This window comes from Saccopteryx bilineata, chromosome 2 (genome assembly GCF_036850765.1).
Source record: "Saccopteryx bilineata isolate mSacBil1 chromosome 2, mSacBil1_pri_phased_curated, whole genome shotgun sequence".
NCBI classification, from domain to species: Eukaryota; Metazoa; Chordata; class Mammalia; order Chiroptera; family Emballonuridae; genus Saccopteryx; species Saccopteryx bilineata.
In genome coordinates this window covers 190,700,564-190,719,130 of record NC_089491.1, presented here as the reverse complement: position 1 = coordinate 190,719,130, position 18,567 = coordinate 190,700,564, and the positions used below count along the sequence as shown (strand labels likewise).

Sequence of the window (18,567 nt, the reverse complement as noted above, 5' to 3'; positions counted from 1 at the left end):
TGAATTCAGATTGATCCACAGGGAGTAATAAAAATAATACCTTCTTAGAAACCCTTTCTTTACATGATCAACACTGGAATTTTAAAACTTATATTAAATTAAAAACAAGAGCACAGAAAAAGTATTATAAAACTTCAGTACTCATTTTATATAATTTTACCTAGGATGTTATTTTACTTGTTCTGAGGCTATCTGCAAAAATGTTAGCTACCAAGTGAAAAGGATGAAATACAAGATGGGGCAAAAGTAGGTTTACAGTTAGGTAAGCAAAACAGTCTATTCTTGTATTATTTATTAATTATTGTATTAGTTTGATATGAATAACTGTAAACCTACTTTTACCCCACCCTGTACTTATAATAATAAAGATTAAAGGCAAAACAACTTTCAACTGACAATATGCTACTGTTCTTTTTTTTTTTAATGGGTTCTTCTGGAACACTATCAATGGGTACAACTTTACCACAATTCAATACACACATATCAGTGTTGGACTCTGAACCAAATAAAGGTGATGGCCAAAGTAAAGTAGTAAGGAGACTGAAGAAACTGGGGCTCTATTATCCCCAGAATTTAAATAAGGCTTTTGATCACTAGACAACTTGAGCCTAAGCATGGACATATTAGATATTAGGAAGTAGCGGCCAGAGTTCTTATTAAACAAGGTAAATTAAATATACTCATTTAACTCTACTCCCCATGAAACCCTAATAAAATGATAGCAAAAGAACAGATTAGAGAAAACCCAGGAAGACAACCACAGACTAGAGATGGCAGTGAACTTACAAAACATAAAAGGCAGACTGAGAAAAAGTAGAAGCCCAAGTGCCTGTAAGAGACAAAGAAAAAACAAACTGATTCACACCTGAACACCTGAGGGTTGGGGGACAGGAGTTGCACCTAAAATCACAAGTCTGGTTGGTAATAAGTCCTTGAAAGGACCACTTCAACCCCTAGGCACTTGACCTTTCTTTCAACTGCAGGTTTAGGTTAAGCTCCACAGAAGATGACCAGGAGACTTAGGTTGAGAACCTTGAAGGAGAGCAGTGAGGCGCTGAAAGGAAACAGAGAATTAAATAAAGGCCCGAATTAAGCCACTCCTAGACAGAGATGGCAGGAGTGCTCTCATGGGGAAATACACAGCCCCGGAGAAAACCCTGTACTACTGAGATTGGGGGGAGGAGGAATGGACAGGGAGCTATTCTCTTACAAGTTGCTTTGCCAGGGGGTCACTGTAAAGTGAAACCCATAATAGACAATTTTGACCATTAACATCCCAATTAGCTTTTTAGAATTTCACTTTTATATATGAATTATATTTGAGGAAAGCTCCTGATAGGAAAAACAGAATTTAAAATGGGGTTGGGATGGCCCTCGCCAGTTGGCTCAGTGGATAGAGCGTCAGTCCAGCATGTGGATGTCCAAGGTTCGATCCCCAGTAAGGACATACAAGAGAAGCGACCATCTGCTTCTCTACTCCTCCCCCTCTCTCCCTTATGATTTTAGATGCAATCTCCCACCCCCTCCAAATACCGCCAAGGCCCCAGGTGTTCAGGTGTGAATTAGTTTGTTTTTTCTTTGTCCCTTACAGGCACTTGGGCTTCTACTTTTTCTCAGTTTTGTAAGTTCACTGCCATCTCTAGTCTGTGATTGTCTTCCTGGCCCTTTTGAGGTTTTCCCTTCTCTCTCTCTTCCCCTCTCACAGCTAGTGGCTCAACTGGTTCAAGAGTTGGCCCCAGGTGCTGAGGATACCTTGGTTGGTCCAATCATCGGCCCCAGACGGGTTGCTGGGTGGATCCTGACTGGGGCGCATGCCAGAGTCTGTCTCTCTATCTCCCCTCCTCTCAACTGGGAAAAAGGGGGGTGGGGTGGGGTTGAAGGAAATAAACCGAGGTCTTGGAAACAATCTGGTAAGTGTAAGAAAATCTCAGTAACAACAAAAACTATGTTCTACCCTGAGAAAAACAACAGAAAATACTGACCTCATAACACAAGATCAAAAAAGAACATAATATTCTAAGAAATAAAAAATGCAATGAGATGGACAAAAATGTCAATGGAGCAGTTTAAGATGCAGAATTTAAAAAGCAGATGATCAAAAATGGGAGAAAAAATAAGAAATATAGAGAATCAGTCTAAGTGGTTCAATATGCAACTAACAGTATATCAAAAATAAAAAAGAACAGAGAAATTACATTAATAGGAAAGAAATTGTCCAAATAATGGTATCATAAATTTTCTAGAAACGAGGACAACAGACCAGCAGTCTGAACAGGTGCCTAAATGCCCCATGCAATGCACTAATAGGGAGAGGAGATCAAAACCATGACATCTCAGATCAATGTTGACAGTAAATACAGAACATCCTAAAAGGCCCCCACAAAATTTTTTAAATGAGGAAAAAGTCATATACGGAAGAGATCAAGAATCAGAATGGTATCAGCTCTCACAACAACATCAAAAGAAGCTTGAAAACTAAATAGAGTAGGGTCTTAAAAATTCCTAAGTGGCCCCCAGCAATAAGGATGATTCCATGGAGCCTCCATCTCAGGTGCTAAAAAACCTTAGTTGTGAACACAGGCCCAGATGAGCAGAGCATCAGCCCCAGACAGGGTTGCCAGGTGGAGCCCAGTCAGGGTGCACGTGAGAGTCTATCTCCCCTTCTCTCAATTAGAAAAAGAAAATTCCTATGGAAGGTTATAACCTAAAATCTATATGTAGTTATTACAATAACCAAAACATTTTTAAATTCACTAAATTACAAAGCTTATCTCCCATGCACACTTCCTAAAGAAGCTACTATAGACTGTGTTCCACAAAACCAGGGAGAAAACCAGGAAAGAACACAGGATCTAGAAAAAGTGAGACATACAGGAAGAAATGTCCAGGAGGTGGAAAAGGAATGGTGGGCAAGGGCTGCAGAGCAGGACACAGGGCCCCAGAGGATATCTCTGGGGAAAGGAAAGTTTGCCTAATGGGCGTGACTCAGTGGAAACCGATACTGAGAAATTCTTTTTGGTTTTTTTAGCTCTGATAAAGACTTTGGGAAGAACAAATGGAAATTAAGGAAATGGAAAAATAAAGCAATGGTCAAAACCATGTTGGGAGAACCGGGGAAAGTGAAGCTGGCAGGGAATGGAGGGAGACGTTTCAAAGAGCTAAATTTCCTGCAAGGACAAGATGAAGATGGAGTACGCGGATGTACCTACTCCAACCTCCCAGAACCAAAGTGGATTACAACTTAATTTTGAGAACCATCATCTGGAAAAACCAATTTTGGACTAAACTAAGAAGACTCTTCAACCAAGGAACACTGAAGAAACCACATTGAGACTGGTAGGAAAAGCAGAAACGTGGAGAGGGCTGCCCAGCTCCCTGGAGCGAACGGCAGCCTGGAGAGACTCGCGTGGTGGGAAGTGAGTTTAGCAGAGAGGGGAGGGTCCTGAGTCCCAGGAACAAAGCCCCAGCCTGCAGCCCCAGAGCCTAGAAGAAGCGTATGGACAGTATTTAACTGGAAACAAGTCAGCATATTGTTTGTGAGAAAGAGACTGATTTCTCAGACCCAGGTTTCTTCTTAAAGGGACCAAGCAGAACACCTCTCTCACAATCATTCACCCGGGGTTCTGGGGGATGGGGAGAGAGGACAGGACCAGAGTAGCAGGAAGAGAGTGTAATCTAGGAGGCACAGAGAGAAACACTTTGAGAGACAGCCACCCTAACCCCTGGGCTGAGTCATTCCCCAAATCTGAAGAGAACATTTCCCCTGGAATCAGCAATACCAGCAAAGGGAAGCAGGCCACCAGCCAAACAAGCTCTCCCGTGGTACTAGGAGCAGAGTCGCTTAGAAGGAGGGAGCTTTTGGGACTACAGTAGTGAGTCTTAGGGTCTGAACTGAAGCGCTCCCACTCACAGGGCTGAGGGATTGCCTGAGGGCGGAGGCGGCGGGATACGGAAGCGTGGTTCACTTGGCAAGGATGGAAGCCGGCTGGCCACAACTGAGGCCGAGGTATGAGCTCAGTTTTGCCCGGCTGGGCTGGAGGGGACGTGCAAAAGTGGTCAAGCCTGGTTGAATGCTGACTGCAATCCAGCCTGCTGGGGGAAGGGATGGATCTGCCCTTGAGCAAGAGTGCAGGAGTGCAGCCTCACTGGGCCGCCAGAACCGAGGTTTGTGGCTTGATTCAGGAGTATGCTACTCCGAGGGGTGGAGCGAAAGCCCAGAACAGGCAGAGTCCCATGACTGAGCATGGAAACGAAGCTTCACCGGGCCTGTGGAGTCAAGGCTTGCAGCCATCCAATGAGCAAGCAGGCTCCTCCTACAGGGGTGGGGCAAATGCCCGGAATCAGGCATAAACCCGCAACAGAGCAAAGGTGCTCACCACTGCCATCAGGGCTCGCTACTGGAGCACGGCACAGCATAACCCCACTGACCAGGACGGGTAGAAGGCCAAGGCCACCAAGGCTTGTACACCCAAGCACGTGATCACAGCCCCTTCCGTGAAGGAGAGGTGGAAACCACAGCAACAGCCCAGGTGGGCTGGCACTAGCAACGCCCATGCCCAAACGTCCTAGGCAGTAACAGCAGAGGGAGTGGCGGCCTGGAGGCAAACCACACCTAGGGAACACAGAGGCCACACCCAGTGGAACCCAGTGGTCAAAACCTTCTTTTATACAGACAAAATGAGAAGGCAGAGAAATGCAAAACAAATGAATCAAGAGAAATCTCCAGAAAAGGACCTGAATGAGTAAAATATAAACAAATTACCAGTGCAGAGTTTAAAATAAGCATTGTTAGGAGGCTCAAAGATATTAGAACAACAATAGATGGTCATTACAAACACCTAAGTAAAGAGATAGCAAATATAAAAAAGAACACTAAAATAATAAAACAGAATCAGTCAGAAATGACAAATACAAGATCAGAAATGAAGAACACAATGGAAGGAATTAAAAGCAGGATGAATGAAGATGAGAATTGAATCAGCGAGTTGGAGGACAAGATAAAATGAAGGCATTGAAAGAAGAGCAGAAAAAAGAAAAGAGGCTCAAAAAATCTGAGGAAACTCTAAGAGAGCTCTGTGACAACATAAAGAGAAATAACAACCGCATCATAGGGGTTCCTGAAGAAGAAGAGAAAGAAGAAGGGATAGAGACTTTGTTCAAACATATCATAGCTGAAAACTTCCCTCAATGAAGGCAGGAAAACATCTCACAAGTTCAAGAAGCACAGAGAACTCCATTAAAGAGAAACCCAAAGAACTCTACAGCCAGATATATCATAATTAAAATACCAAAGCTAAGTGATAAAGAGAAAATATTAAAAGCTGCTAGAGAAAAAAAGCCTATCACCTATAAAGGAGATCCCATAAGGATGACTTCTGACTTTGCAACAGAAACACTTGAGGCCAGAAGGGAACGGCAAGAAATATTCAAAGTAATGCAGAACAAGAGCCTACAACCAAGACTACTTTATACAGCAAGGCTATCGTTTAAAATTGAAGGAGAAGTAAAAAGCTTTCCAGACAACAAAAAAACTCAAGAAAGAATTCACTACAACCAAACCAAGGCTGCAGGAAATGTTAAGGGGCCTGTTGTAAACAGATCAAAGGGGAAAAAGAATATAGCAAAAGAGGAATACAGTTTTAAATAAAATGGCGATAAACAACTACATATCAATAATAACCTTAAATATAAATGGATTAAAATGATCCAATCAAAAGACATAGGGTAGCTGCATGGATAAAAACAAGACTCATACGCATGCTGTCTTCAAGAGACACACCTTAAAACAAAAGATACACATAGACTGAAGATAAAAGGATGGAAAAATATCTCACGCAAATAAAAATGAAAAAAAAAGCTGGGATAGCAATACTTATATCAGACAAAATAGACTTTAAAACAAAGGCTATATTAAGTGATAAAGAAGGTCACTACATAATGATAAAGGGAGCAATCCAACAGGAAGATATAACCGTTATAAATATCTATGTACCTAATATAGGAGCACCTAAATATATAGGGCAGACTTTGATGGATTTAAAGGGTGAGATCAATTGCAATACCGTAATAGTAGGGGATTTCAATATCCCACTAACATCACTAGATAGATCCTCAAGAAAGAAAATTAACAAAGAAACAGCAGACTTAATGGACACACTAGATCAACTTGATTTAACAGATATCTTCAGAACCTTTCACCCTAAAGCAGCAGAATATACATTCTTTTCAAGTGCCCACGGTACATTCTCTAGGATAGACCACATGTTAGGGCACAAAAGCGGTCTCAACAAATTTAAGAAAATTGAAATCATATCGAGCACTTCTCTGATCACAATGGCATGAAACTAGAAATCAACCACAACACAAAAACTAAAAATACTCAAACACTTGGAAACTAAATAGCATGTTATTAAATAATGAATGGGTTAACAATGAGATCAAAGAAGAAATTTAAAAATTCCAAGAAAAAAACGATAATGAGCATACATCATCTCAAAATTTATGGGACACAGCGAAAGCAGTCCTGATAGGAAAGTTCACAGCATTACAGGCATACCTTAAGAAGCTAGAAAAAGCTCAAATAAACAACTTGACCCTGTATCTAAAAGAATTAGAAAAAGAACAGCAAGTATAGCCCAGAGGTAGTAGAAGGAAGGAAATAATAAAGATCAGAGTGGAAATAAATGACATAGCGGCTAAAGCAACAATACAGCGGATCAATGAAACCAGGAGCTAGTTCTTTGAAAAGGTAAACAAGACCAATGAACCTTTAACCAGATTCACCAAGAAAAAAAAAGAGAGACGACTCAAATAAATATAATTAGAAATGAGAGTGGAGAAATAACAACTGACACAACAGAAATACAAAGGATTGTAAGAAAATACTATGAAGAACTGTATGCCAAAAAACTAGACAACCTAGATGAAATGGATGAATTCCTTGAAACATAAAATCTTCCAAAAATTAATCTGGAAGAATCAGAAAACCTAAACAGACCGATTATAACAAATGAGATCGAAACAGTTATCAAAAAACTACCAAAAAAGAAAAGTACTGGGCCTGATGGCTTCACAAGTGAATTCTACCAAATATTCAAAGAAGAACTAACTCCTATCTTTCTCAAGCTATTTCAAAAAATTCAAGAGGAAGGAAGACTTCCAAGCTCCTTTTATGAGACGAGCATAATTCTGATTCCAAAACCAGGCAAAGACAACACAAAGAAAGAAAATTATAGGCCAATATTCCTGATGAATTAAGATGCTAAAATCCTCAACAAAATATTAGCAAACCAGATCCAGCAATATATGAAAAAAATCATACACCATGATCAAGTGGGATTTATTCTGGGGAGGCAAGACTGGTACAATATTCACAAATCAATCAATGTGATTTACCACATAAACAAAAGGAAGGAGAAAAACCACATAATAATTTCAACAGATGTAGAAAAAGCATTTGATAAAATCCAGCACCCATTCATGATCAAAACTCTCAGCAAAGTGGGAATACAGGGAACATACCTCAACATGATAAAGGCCATCTATGACAAAACCACAGCCAACATCATACTCAATGGGCAAAAATTAAAACCAATCCCCTTAAGATCAGGAACAAGGCAGGGGTGCCCCCTTTCACCATTCTTATTCAACACAGTTCTGGAAGTCCTAGCCACAGCAATCGGACAAGAAAAATAAATAAAAGGCATCCAAATTGGTAAAGAAGAAGTAAAACTATCATTATTTGCAGATGATATAATATTGTATATATAAAGCCCTAAAGTCTCAGTCAAAAAACTACTGGACCCGATAAATGAATTCAGCAAGGTGGCAGGATATAATATTAATACTCAGAAATCAGAGGCATTTTTATACACTTACAATGAACTGTCAGAAAGAGAAATTAAGGAAGCAATTCCCTTCACCATTGCAACCAAAAAAATAACGTACCTAGGAATAAATTTAACCAGGGAGATTAAAGACTTGTAGTCGGAAAATTATAAAACATTGATAGGGAAATCAAGGAAGATACAAACAAGTAAAAGCATATACCATGCTCATGGTTAGGAGGAATAAACATCATTAAAATGTCTATATTACCCAAAGCAATTTATAAATTCAATGCAATACCGATTAAAATACCAATGACATACTTCAATGATATTGAACACATAATCCAAAAATTTATATGGAACCAAAAGAGAACACAAATAGCCTCAGCAATCTTGAAAAGGAAGAATAAAGTGGGAGGTATCAACACTACGGATATCAAGTTATACTATAAGGCCACTGTACTCAAAACAGCCTGGTACTGGCATGAGAATAGGCGTATAGATCAATGAAACAGAACAGAGAACCCAGAAATAAACCCACACCTTTATGGACAACTGATATTTGACAAAGAAAGTAAGAACATACAATGGAGTAAAGACAGCCTCTTCAACAAATGGTGTTAGGAAAATTGGACAGCTACCTGCAAAAAAATGAATCTAGACCACCACTTACACCATTCACAAAAATAAACTCAAAATGTTTAAAAGACTTAAATGTAAGCTGTAAAACCATAAGCATCTTAGAAGAAAACATAGGCAGTAAGCTCTCTGACATCTCTCGCAGCAATATATTTGCCGATTTATCTCCACGGGCAAGTGAAATAAAAAGACAGGATAAAGAAATGGGACTATATTAAATTAAAAAACTTTTGCATAGCTAAAGACAATAAGAACAGAAAAAAAAAGACAAACTACACAATGGGAGAACATATTCGACAATACGTCTGATAAGGGGTTAATAACCAAAATTTATAAAGAACTTGTAAAACTCAATACCAAGACAAACCATCCAATAAAAAAATGGGCGAAAGAAATGAATAGACACTTCTTCAAAGAGGACATACAGATGGCCAATAGGCATATGAAAAATGCTCAACATCGCTAGTCATTAGAGAAATGCAAATTAAAACCACAATGAGAGATCACCTCACACCAGTCAGAATGGCACTCATCAACCAAACAACACAGAATAAGAGCTGGCGAGGATGTGGAGAAAAGGGAACCCTCCTGCACTGCTGGTGGGAATGCAGACTGGTGCAGCCACTGTGGAAAACGGTATGGAGATTCCTCAAAAAATTAAAAATTGAACTGCCTTTTGACCCAGCTATCCCACTGTTAGGAATATACCCCAAGAACACCGTAGCACTGTTTGAAAAGAAAAAATGCACCGCCATATTTATGGCAGCATTGTTCACAATAGCAAAGATCTGGAAACTGCCCAAGTGTCCATCAGTGGACGGGTGAATTAAAAAGCTTTGGTACATATATACTATGGAATACTACTCAACCATAAGAAATGATGACATCGGATCATTTACAACAACATGGATGGACCTTGATACCGTTATACTGAGCAAAATAAGTAAATCAGAAAAAACTAAGAACTATATGATCCCATACATAGATGGGACATAAAAATGAGACTCAGAGACATGGACAAGAGAGTGGTAGTTATGGGGGGGGGGTGTTGGGGGAGGGGAGGGGCACAAAGAAAACCAGTTAGAAGGTGATGGAAGACAACTGGACTTTGGTTGATGGGAATGCAGCATAATCAAATGTCAAAATAACCTGGAGATGTTTTCTCTGTACATATACCCTGATTTATCAATGTCACCCCATTAAAATTAATAAAATAAAATAAAATAGCTAAATTTCTTCACTATCATAACAGGAAGTCAATTTTTTTTTTAAATAGCAGGACTTTTAAAATTAAAATATAAGCACTTTATTTAAAATCCAAGGGTGAATTCCAGGGACCAAAACAGCCAGAGAAAGAAATAAGCAGTCTCTACTTGGGAGGGCAGCATGGTGGAGGCTGCTGGTTCTGTTATAAGCTTTATACTTACAGAGATGATTCCCAAAGCAGGGGAAGCATATGTGTCACTTTAACAGCTTTCCCCAAATCACATGAGAAATCTTTCACACATTTTGTTCAGTTTAACTTATTTTATTACCTGTATTATCATATATATTAAACACTCACCATAGATCCACCTAACAGTATAGTATAATAGTATAAATCACCACAAAAATTATTTAACTCTGATGTTGCAGAGTTAAAAATTCCAAAGAAGGTTCTTCCAAAGTTTTAACTATGTATAATTACTGGAATTACCCACAAGACCTGGGATGTATTTTTTTCCTATATTTTGTAATTTTGTATCTATACTAGAACAATGCTAGAAGTAAATTGACAAAGACCCTATCAACACATGGAGGCATTTATAAACTATTTAGATTACTTATATGTGTACATATAAATAATTCTCAAAGACTCAAGAGATCATCTGTCTGGTCTAAGCCATATAAAATTTTGGTTATGAGAAATTCTGACACAGAATAGGAAGAAATCAGGTTTATAAGTAGAAACTGTTCTATCCTTAGACTCTTAAGTCATCAGACAACTTTGTTCCCTTCCATTAGATAATTTCAAAATTCCAGATGAAGTTTCTTTGCATCAAGTTTACTGACACACATAAACAAGTTTTCATCATCATTTTTAAAACTACCTCCAACCATACTTTTGAAGGTTAAGCATCAGTGAATACTTACATTGACTAATCCAAAGTAGTGCTCATTGACTGGAAACTGTTCTGGACCAATCTCTTTCTCTAATGCCGAGGCATTGGCGCCCTATAAAAAAAGAAAAAACTTAGCATTTAGAATACTTTAATAACATTATCACAATTACCCAGGCATTATGCAGACATCTTTTAAAAAACTATGTTCCTTATAACTACCTAACACTGTTGAAAGAAAATAAAAAAGAATAGTGAAGAATAATGGCTTTTAATTATATTACTAAAACCTAGCTTGCACAAATTTCCTCATGTAAACAAGGCCTGGATCAAGGAATGACAGCCCTGGCCTGACTTGTGGTGGCGCAGTGGATAAAGCGTCGACCTGGAATGCTGAGGTCGCTGGTTCGAAACCTGGGCTTACCTGGTCAAGGCACATATGGGAGTTAATGCTTCCTGCTCCTCCATCCTTCTCTCTCTCTCTCTCCCTCTTTCCCTTTCTCTCTCTCTCTCCTCTCTGAAAATTGAATAAAATATTTTTTTTAAAAAAGAAAGGTTTGAAAGGAATGATTGCCTTAACTTATTCCTTTTATCTAACCAATATAATTAAAGCCCCTGCTGTATCATGTACTCAAACAAGAGTTTGTAATCTGATAGCCATCTCAGAGAGCTGAGTTTTTGTCAAATTAAAATGCATATATTCAGTGGTATAACAAGTCTTTGTGGGTATATACCCGAGAAATTCTCACATAGAACTGACGGTGACAAGAATGTTTACTGAAGCATCACTGATGACTGCAGAGCTAACGGCCATCTAGATAGTCTGTACAATATGACAGCATGTAATCGAGTCAGAATAAACTAGATTTATATACAAAAGCATGGCTACTTCTCAAAAACAATGTTGAATAAAAAAAGAAAAGCAGATTAACACAAAACTCCAGCACACACACTCTGCCCCTTCAAGGGTAATGGCATACAGTTACCACCACCTTTAGTGTGCAGAAGTCCAGCCTGCTGTCTCCTGACAGAGGTATATTCCTGACTTTGGGAAGCCCAGGCCTTTGTTAGACAACCCATCCTCAACTTCAATGAATCAAGCCTGAAAATAAGTATATGCTGATAAAAAGGACTGCATGGGTTGATGGTCACGGTCTACTACAGTGGTCGGCAAACTCATTGGTCAACAGAGACAAATATCAACAGTACAACGATTGAAATTTCTTTTGAGAGCCAAATTTTTTAAACTTAAACTATATAGGTAGGTACATTCCTTACTGAGGTAGCGCCCACACGTGGTATTTTGTGGAAGAGCCACATTCAAGGGGTCAAAGAGCCACATGTGGCTCACAAGTTTGCCAACCGCTGTACTAAAACAAGGTATTTCCTCTAACATCTTCCAGCCATCCAGCACTCTGTGTGTGTGTGTGTGTGTGTGTGTGTGTGTGTGTGTGTGTGTTATTTTTAGGATTTATATAACATCCTGACATAATAACTAGTTTACAAATATCATTTATTTCTAACTTAGGCTACCAATAACTATTTTATAACATCAAATTCAATTATTACAACTGCAAGACCCACTGACCAAAATGGTCTTCATGAGAATGTCGCAAGCCACACTCGCTATTCCTATCAGCTCAAGTATTCTGTCACAAAGTTTCCTCACCCAAGTTCAAAACAAGCATTAAGCCCAGATGTTTACCCCCTACTGTAAGAATTCAAAGTGAATTTTTTTCAAATGAGTATACACTCTTGCCTACAAAAAAGAGACACAGAAAGAATAGGTGCTATTATCCAAAATACAACCTCATACATCTCGTCTATCTAGGTGGAATGATGTCAGTTACACACACCGTGGGAAAGCATTTAGGGCCTTAGGATGAACTGAGGACAGAACATGTAACCATTATCTCTCAGTGTAATCCCAATCATGTGTCACACCCCAGATGTCTCACTTACCCCCATATGTACCACATTCTTTCAAGGACTGCTTAGAAAGCCCCTCCCCATCCCCTTACCTTCAAGTTTTGACTCTGGGCCAAGCTATTAGCCTCTCTGTAACTGTTTCCTAACTATGATATAAAATGAAAATGTTACCAACTACTTTATAGGGTAGTTATGAGGCAGGATAGTAATAAGAAGCTAGGAAATTCCTTGGCAAATGGAATGGGGAAACTGAGACAGACACTAATTCAAACTGGCCTCATCCAGCCTGACTCACCTGCCTCATTCTCCTATGCAGGGTCATTCCCTTAAGTATTAAGCCCTCAGGATAATGAGGATCTGATTAGCATCAAATTATCTTAGGAACAAGGCCTTCAGCCTGTTGACCACAGACACAGAGCTTCAGTCAAACTAGTGATTTGGTCAAACAACTAGCCTTCAGTTGTGTTTCAGCTCTGTGCCCACAGAAGCAGCAAAACCAGACAAAACAACACCATGGCTAGCTAGCTTCAGATGCAATAACCAATGACCTCCTACCTTAGCACAGACCAATCAGTAGAGACTACAACCCTGACCCTATACCACAGATAGTCAACCTTTTTATACCTATCGCCCACTTTTGTATCTCTGTTAGTAGTAAAATTTTCTGACCACCCACCGGTTCCACAGTAATGGTGATTTATAAAGTAGAGAAGTAACTTTACTTTATAAAATTTATAAAGCAGAGTTACAGCAAGTTAAAGCATATAATAATAATTACTTACCAAGTACTTTATGTTGGATTTTTGCTAAATTTGGCAGAACAAATCTTTATGAAACAACTTACTATAGTTAAATCTATCTTTTTATTTATACTTTGGTTGCTCCGCTAACCACCCACCATGAAAGCTGGAACACCCACTAGTGGGCGGTAGAGACCAGGTTGACGACCACTGCCCTATACGCTCATTTTGATGAATCAGCATATTAAAGGAAACAATCAGAAAGCTAATGAATATTCTATTGAGATTCTCCGGAACCTCCACAAAATACCTGTTTTTAGAAAACAGAGAAAAACTCTTAAGGCAAAAGACCCAGAGCACACTCTCTCTCTAGAGCACACCTGTGCCTTTCTTTGCCAGGCATGTATCTTTGCTTTCTCTCTCTAAGGGTCCTTCTACCTCTTTAACTTGTTTCCTGAGTCCAAGCAGCCCCACTGGCTCACTCTTCTGTCCCTGTGACTTTCTCTCTAAAAGACTGCTCAAATCTCTTTGAGTATATTTTGTTTCTATACACTAAATAAACTTCCTCTTGCACTAGAGTTCTTGGGCTCTGAATGGTTTCTTTGCTGAACTCAAGAATCTAGGTCAATCAAAGGTAACAACTACAAATAATCAAAATTTAAACTTTTGAAAAGGCATCTGGCAGTGCCTGCTACATAAGCAGATGCCCTATAAATGTTGGTTCTCTTCTCCTCCTTCCCTTCAATCCCAAGAAGGGAAAAAAACCTACTCTCATGAGTTAATAATATTTAAAAATATCACCTGCTCCATGCAAAAGTTAAGAAATAACTATGTGACACCACCTACTGAGTTCAGTTATTATGTTCCTGGACCGTCAAGGACAAACTCTCAAATGCTTGAACAAGTACAGCATCATTTGTCAACCTCAGTGGTCCTGCCCTTTATGCAGGAGTCTAGTTTACTTATTCAACCACTAAATTTTTGGCTGCGATCATTTCTGAGAGACTAATTAGAAGAGGGAACTGGTGTCTGGGAACAGAAAAACATGGTGAGGAAGACTGCAGAAAGGAAGCAAGTTGTCCCCACTCTACTCCCTCCTGCATTGGAGCCTAGAGAAAGAAAGGAAGCAGGGTGACACCAGATCCCTCTGTCCTGACCTGCGTGGCTGGGATTGAGTTCCATGGGGACCAGGCTGGGTCTCATTCATCCTGTGTCTGGCACATGGGGACTACCCAATAAATATTAAATTCTTTTTTAAAAAAGCTAAGAGGCCCTGGCCAGTTCCTAGTGGTAGAGTGTCAGCCTGGCGTGTGGATGTCCCAGGTTCAATTTCCGGTCAGGGCACACAGGAGAAGTGACTATCTGCTTCTCCATCCCTCTCTCTATACTATCTCTCTCTGTCTCTCTCTGTCTCTTCCCTTCCTATAACCATAGATCGACTGGTTTGAGTGCATTGGCCCTGGGCTCTGAAAATAGCTTGGTTGAGAGCACAGCCCCAGGTGGGGTGCATGAGGGAGTCTGCCTCTCTCTATATCTCCCCTCCTCTCACTTGGAAAAGAAGAAAAAAAAAGCTAAGAAATAAGAGAAGGAAACAAAAATCATAAGAAACAAATGAGACAGCTATCATTTAAAAAAAAAAAAAAAGGCCCTGGCCGGTTGGCTCAGTGGTAGAGCGTCGGCCTGGCATGCAGAAGTCCCGGGTTCGATTCCTGGCCAGGACACACAGGAGAAGCGCCCATCTGCTTCTCCACCCCTCCCCCTCTCCTTCCTCTCTGTCTCTCTCTTCCCCTCCCGCAGCGAGACTCCATTGGAGCAAGGATGGCCCAGGCGCTGGGGATGGCTCCTTGGCCTCTGCCCCAGGCGCTGGGGATGGCTCCTTGGCCTCTGCCCCAGGCGCTGGAGTGGCTCTGGTCCTGGTTGCGACAGAGCGACACCCCGGAGGGGCAGAGCATCGCCCCCTGGTGGGCAGAGCGTCACCCCCTGGTGGGCGTGCCGGGTGGATCCCGGTCGGGCGCATGCGGGAGTCTGTCTGACTGTATCCCCGTTTCCAGCTTCAGAAAATACAAAAAAAAAAAGATTCTCTCCTCTGTCTGACCAGTTCACAAAGCAGCCCTGGAGGTTCAAAAGCAGCAAAGCCTATCAGAGCAGACTACAATCCAAGGAAACCTGGGAAGAAGTAGCTAAACTTGAGAAAGTGGAAATAGACTATCACTATTTTACCTTTCCGAAGTTAAGATTCTTCATTTGCAAAATAAAAGGGGTCTCCTCAGTGATTTTCAAAATCCCCAGTTCCAAGTTTATCTGTTGGGTTTCCAAGTAAAACTAATAAACAAATACGGCTTTCACAGCTAATTATATTTTAAAAATTAAAAGATTAGGAAAGTTTCTAAAGTATTTTCTAACTCAACATTCCATCATTTCCACTCATTCTTCTAAGGGCATTATAATATTAACACAAAACTCCAGGCAAGTCAGGCTAATCAATATACACGAAGCAACACAATTCAACAGTGAAGGTTTATATATAGTTACAGATGAAGCAAGGTTGAAATGGAAAGTACAAACAGAGAATGAAATTTACTCCATGACAGTTCTAAATTAAATAAAGTATAGCATAGTAGACTTTACTACGATAATGATGCTTATTGCTGATTCTGTGAATGCTAGACTATATTATTATGGCACGGATTCAGGATTTTCTCTGCAGAAATGATCAGAGTACATTCCTATCTTAGCCAAATTCTAACTACATATAAAGCTAAAGAGTATACTAAGATATCCAGTTTCTAAAGAGCAGTCTTTTAACTTAAAAGTGTCTTCAGCCTGACTAGGCGGTGGCATAGTGGGTAGAGCGTAGGACTGAGATGTGGAGGACCCAGGTTCGAGACCCTGAGGTCACCAGCTTGAGCGTGGCCTCATCTGGTTTGAGCAACACTCACCAGCTTGAGCCCAAGGTCACTGGCTTGAGCAAGGGGTCACTTGGTCTGCTGTAGCCCCTGGTCAAGGCACATATGAGAAAGCAATCAATGAATAACTAAGGTGCTGCAACAAAGAACTGATGCTTCTCATCTCTCTCCCTTCCTGTCTGTCTGTCCCTCTCTCTCTGTTACAAAAAAAAAAAAAAAAAAAAAAAGTCTTCAACACTAGAGTTAGATGTAACCAGTGAAAACCAATCCCAAAGCCAAAATTTTGCTGTATACTTTTCAGCATCTTTACAGTTCTCAAACATATACATCCCTGGAATATTTTGTTGAAGACCAATAAACTCTATCATGTCCAATAATAGTCAACCAAGCATCCCAAGATTTAAATTGATCCTAGGGCAAATCAGTATTTCCATTTCAACACCTGAGAAATATGATCCTATTAAAATTAACAATACTTTATATTACAGGCATCCCCAAACTACGGCCCGTCGTAGGCCGCATGCAGCCCCCTGAGGCCATTTATCCGGCCCCCCGCCACACTTCTGGAAGGGGCACCTCTTTCATTGGTGGTCAGTGAGAGGAGCACTGTATTTGGCAGCCCTCCAACAGTCTGAAGGACAGTGAACTGGCTCCCTGTGTAAAAAGTGTGGGGACCTCAAAATCAGTAATTCTTTTTTTTTAAGAAACAGGAAAGGAGAGAGAGGAGAAGCATCAACGTGCAGCTGCATCACTTTAGTTTCTCACTGAATGCTTCTTAAACATGCCATGATCGGGCAGCTCAAGCCAGCAACCTTGGGCTTCAAGCCAGCTACCTTTGAGCTCAAGCCAGTGACCATGGGGTCAGGTTGATGATCACATATTCAAGCCAGCAACCCCATGCTCAAACTGGCAACCTTGGGGATTCAAACCTGGGACATCAGCATCTTAGGTCAACAGTCAATCCACTGTGCAACCACCCATCAGGCTGAAATCAATATTCCTTTGCTCAGAAAAAATGGTAGTGTGTTCAGTTAAGAATTTCTGCTCTAAGGCTTTCATGGGCATTAAGATTCACTTGTCTTTTTCATCACACACACAGAGAGAAGGAAGAAGACATTTACTTCTGACTGCACTGTCTCCATTTTTGTAACTTACACAAAAGGTTATTTTTATATTCAGTACCTATTACTACAGAACTCATCATGAAGAAGCAATTGGATATTCATGACTCTGATGAAAACAGCCAAAAGGTGAATAAATTTTTAAATTAAAAATAATAATAATTTATTAAGCTAATGAGAAAATAAAGACTACAGAAAGCAAAAAACAAAATGATGGCAGAGCCCTGGAAGATAAGGAAGTACCCAAAAGATTTCACATTAAGGGTATTTGCCAACCCTAGTGACCTTTAGCCTTTCTTTTGACAGATGAATGGAATGGAATGTGGAAAACCAGCACTAAAACTTAGGGCCCACCCCAGATAGAGAGGTCAACAGAAGACCTAGCATGACACTGTGATCCCAAAAGGGGTATGTCCTCAATGTAATTTGAGAGGACAAGAAATAATTCTGTACCACAGAAGGAGACACAGGGAAAATTGCCTGACTTTCCTTGGCACTGGATGAGTAGGGGGTGATAACTATCTTCCAAACTTCCAAAACCACAAATTGGCCCTCATGAAAGTTTGTGACTCAAATTCACACAAGCTGTACAATCTTTAAAGAAACAAAACGTCAAGCACAAGATGTAATTCAAAGCGAATCTGAGTGATAGTGCCTTCTACTCCTCAAATAGCAGACTTGCAATTCACTCGGGAAGACAAATTTAACCCATCCCACAGAGCTCCCACAAGCAGAATTCAAAGAGGTCAGGACTCTCAGTCAAAAAGCACATACAAACATAAAAACAGGAAAACAAAGTACCCCACATAAAAGCTAGCAGAAACACAGACAGCCAAATTAAACTCAAAGACATTAAGTATTAGAACTATTTCAAACATGATATAAGACAAATGCTTAACATGTGCCAAGAAACAACAAAGATTCAATTATAAGAACAAGGATATAAAGTCCAAGCAGATTTTTCAAAGAACCAAACAAAACTCCTAAATATAAAAGTTACAATAATTGAAAGTAAAAATATCGCTGGCAACTACGGAGACAGTAAAAAAATAAGATAAAAATCCCTGGTTGCCAGGGGTCAGGGAGAGGGAGGGATAAATATGCAGAGCGCAGAGGATTTTAGGCCAGTGAACATCTGTATGATGTAATAATGATGGATACATGTTTTTATACATTTTTCCAAACCCATAGAATGCACAAGACCAAAAATGAACTGTATTGAAAACTATGAACTTCTGGTGATTTTGATGTGTCAATGTAGGTTAATCAATTGTAACATATGCAGCACCACTCTGATGAGGGAT

The 18,567-nt window shown here is 40.0% G+C and overlaps 1 protein-coding gene across 4 annotated transcripts in view; it reads right to left on the bottom strand.

Moving 5' to 3' along the window:
• The window catches only part of USP12 (ubiquitin specific peptidase 12), a 127,679-nt gene that overhangs the window by 39,877 nt on the left and 69,235 nt on the right, over positions 1-18,567 (bottom strand). For all 4 annotated transcript variants that reach the window (XM_066258972.1, XM_066258971.1, XM_066258973.1 and 1 more), the window contains exon 2: positions 10,602-10,682. In XM_066258972.1, the coding sequence (XP_066115069.1) occupies positions 10,602-10,682 (81 nt within the window). The remainder of the gene's footprint in view (positions 1-10,601; positions 10,683-18,567) is intronic.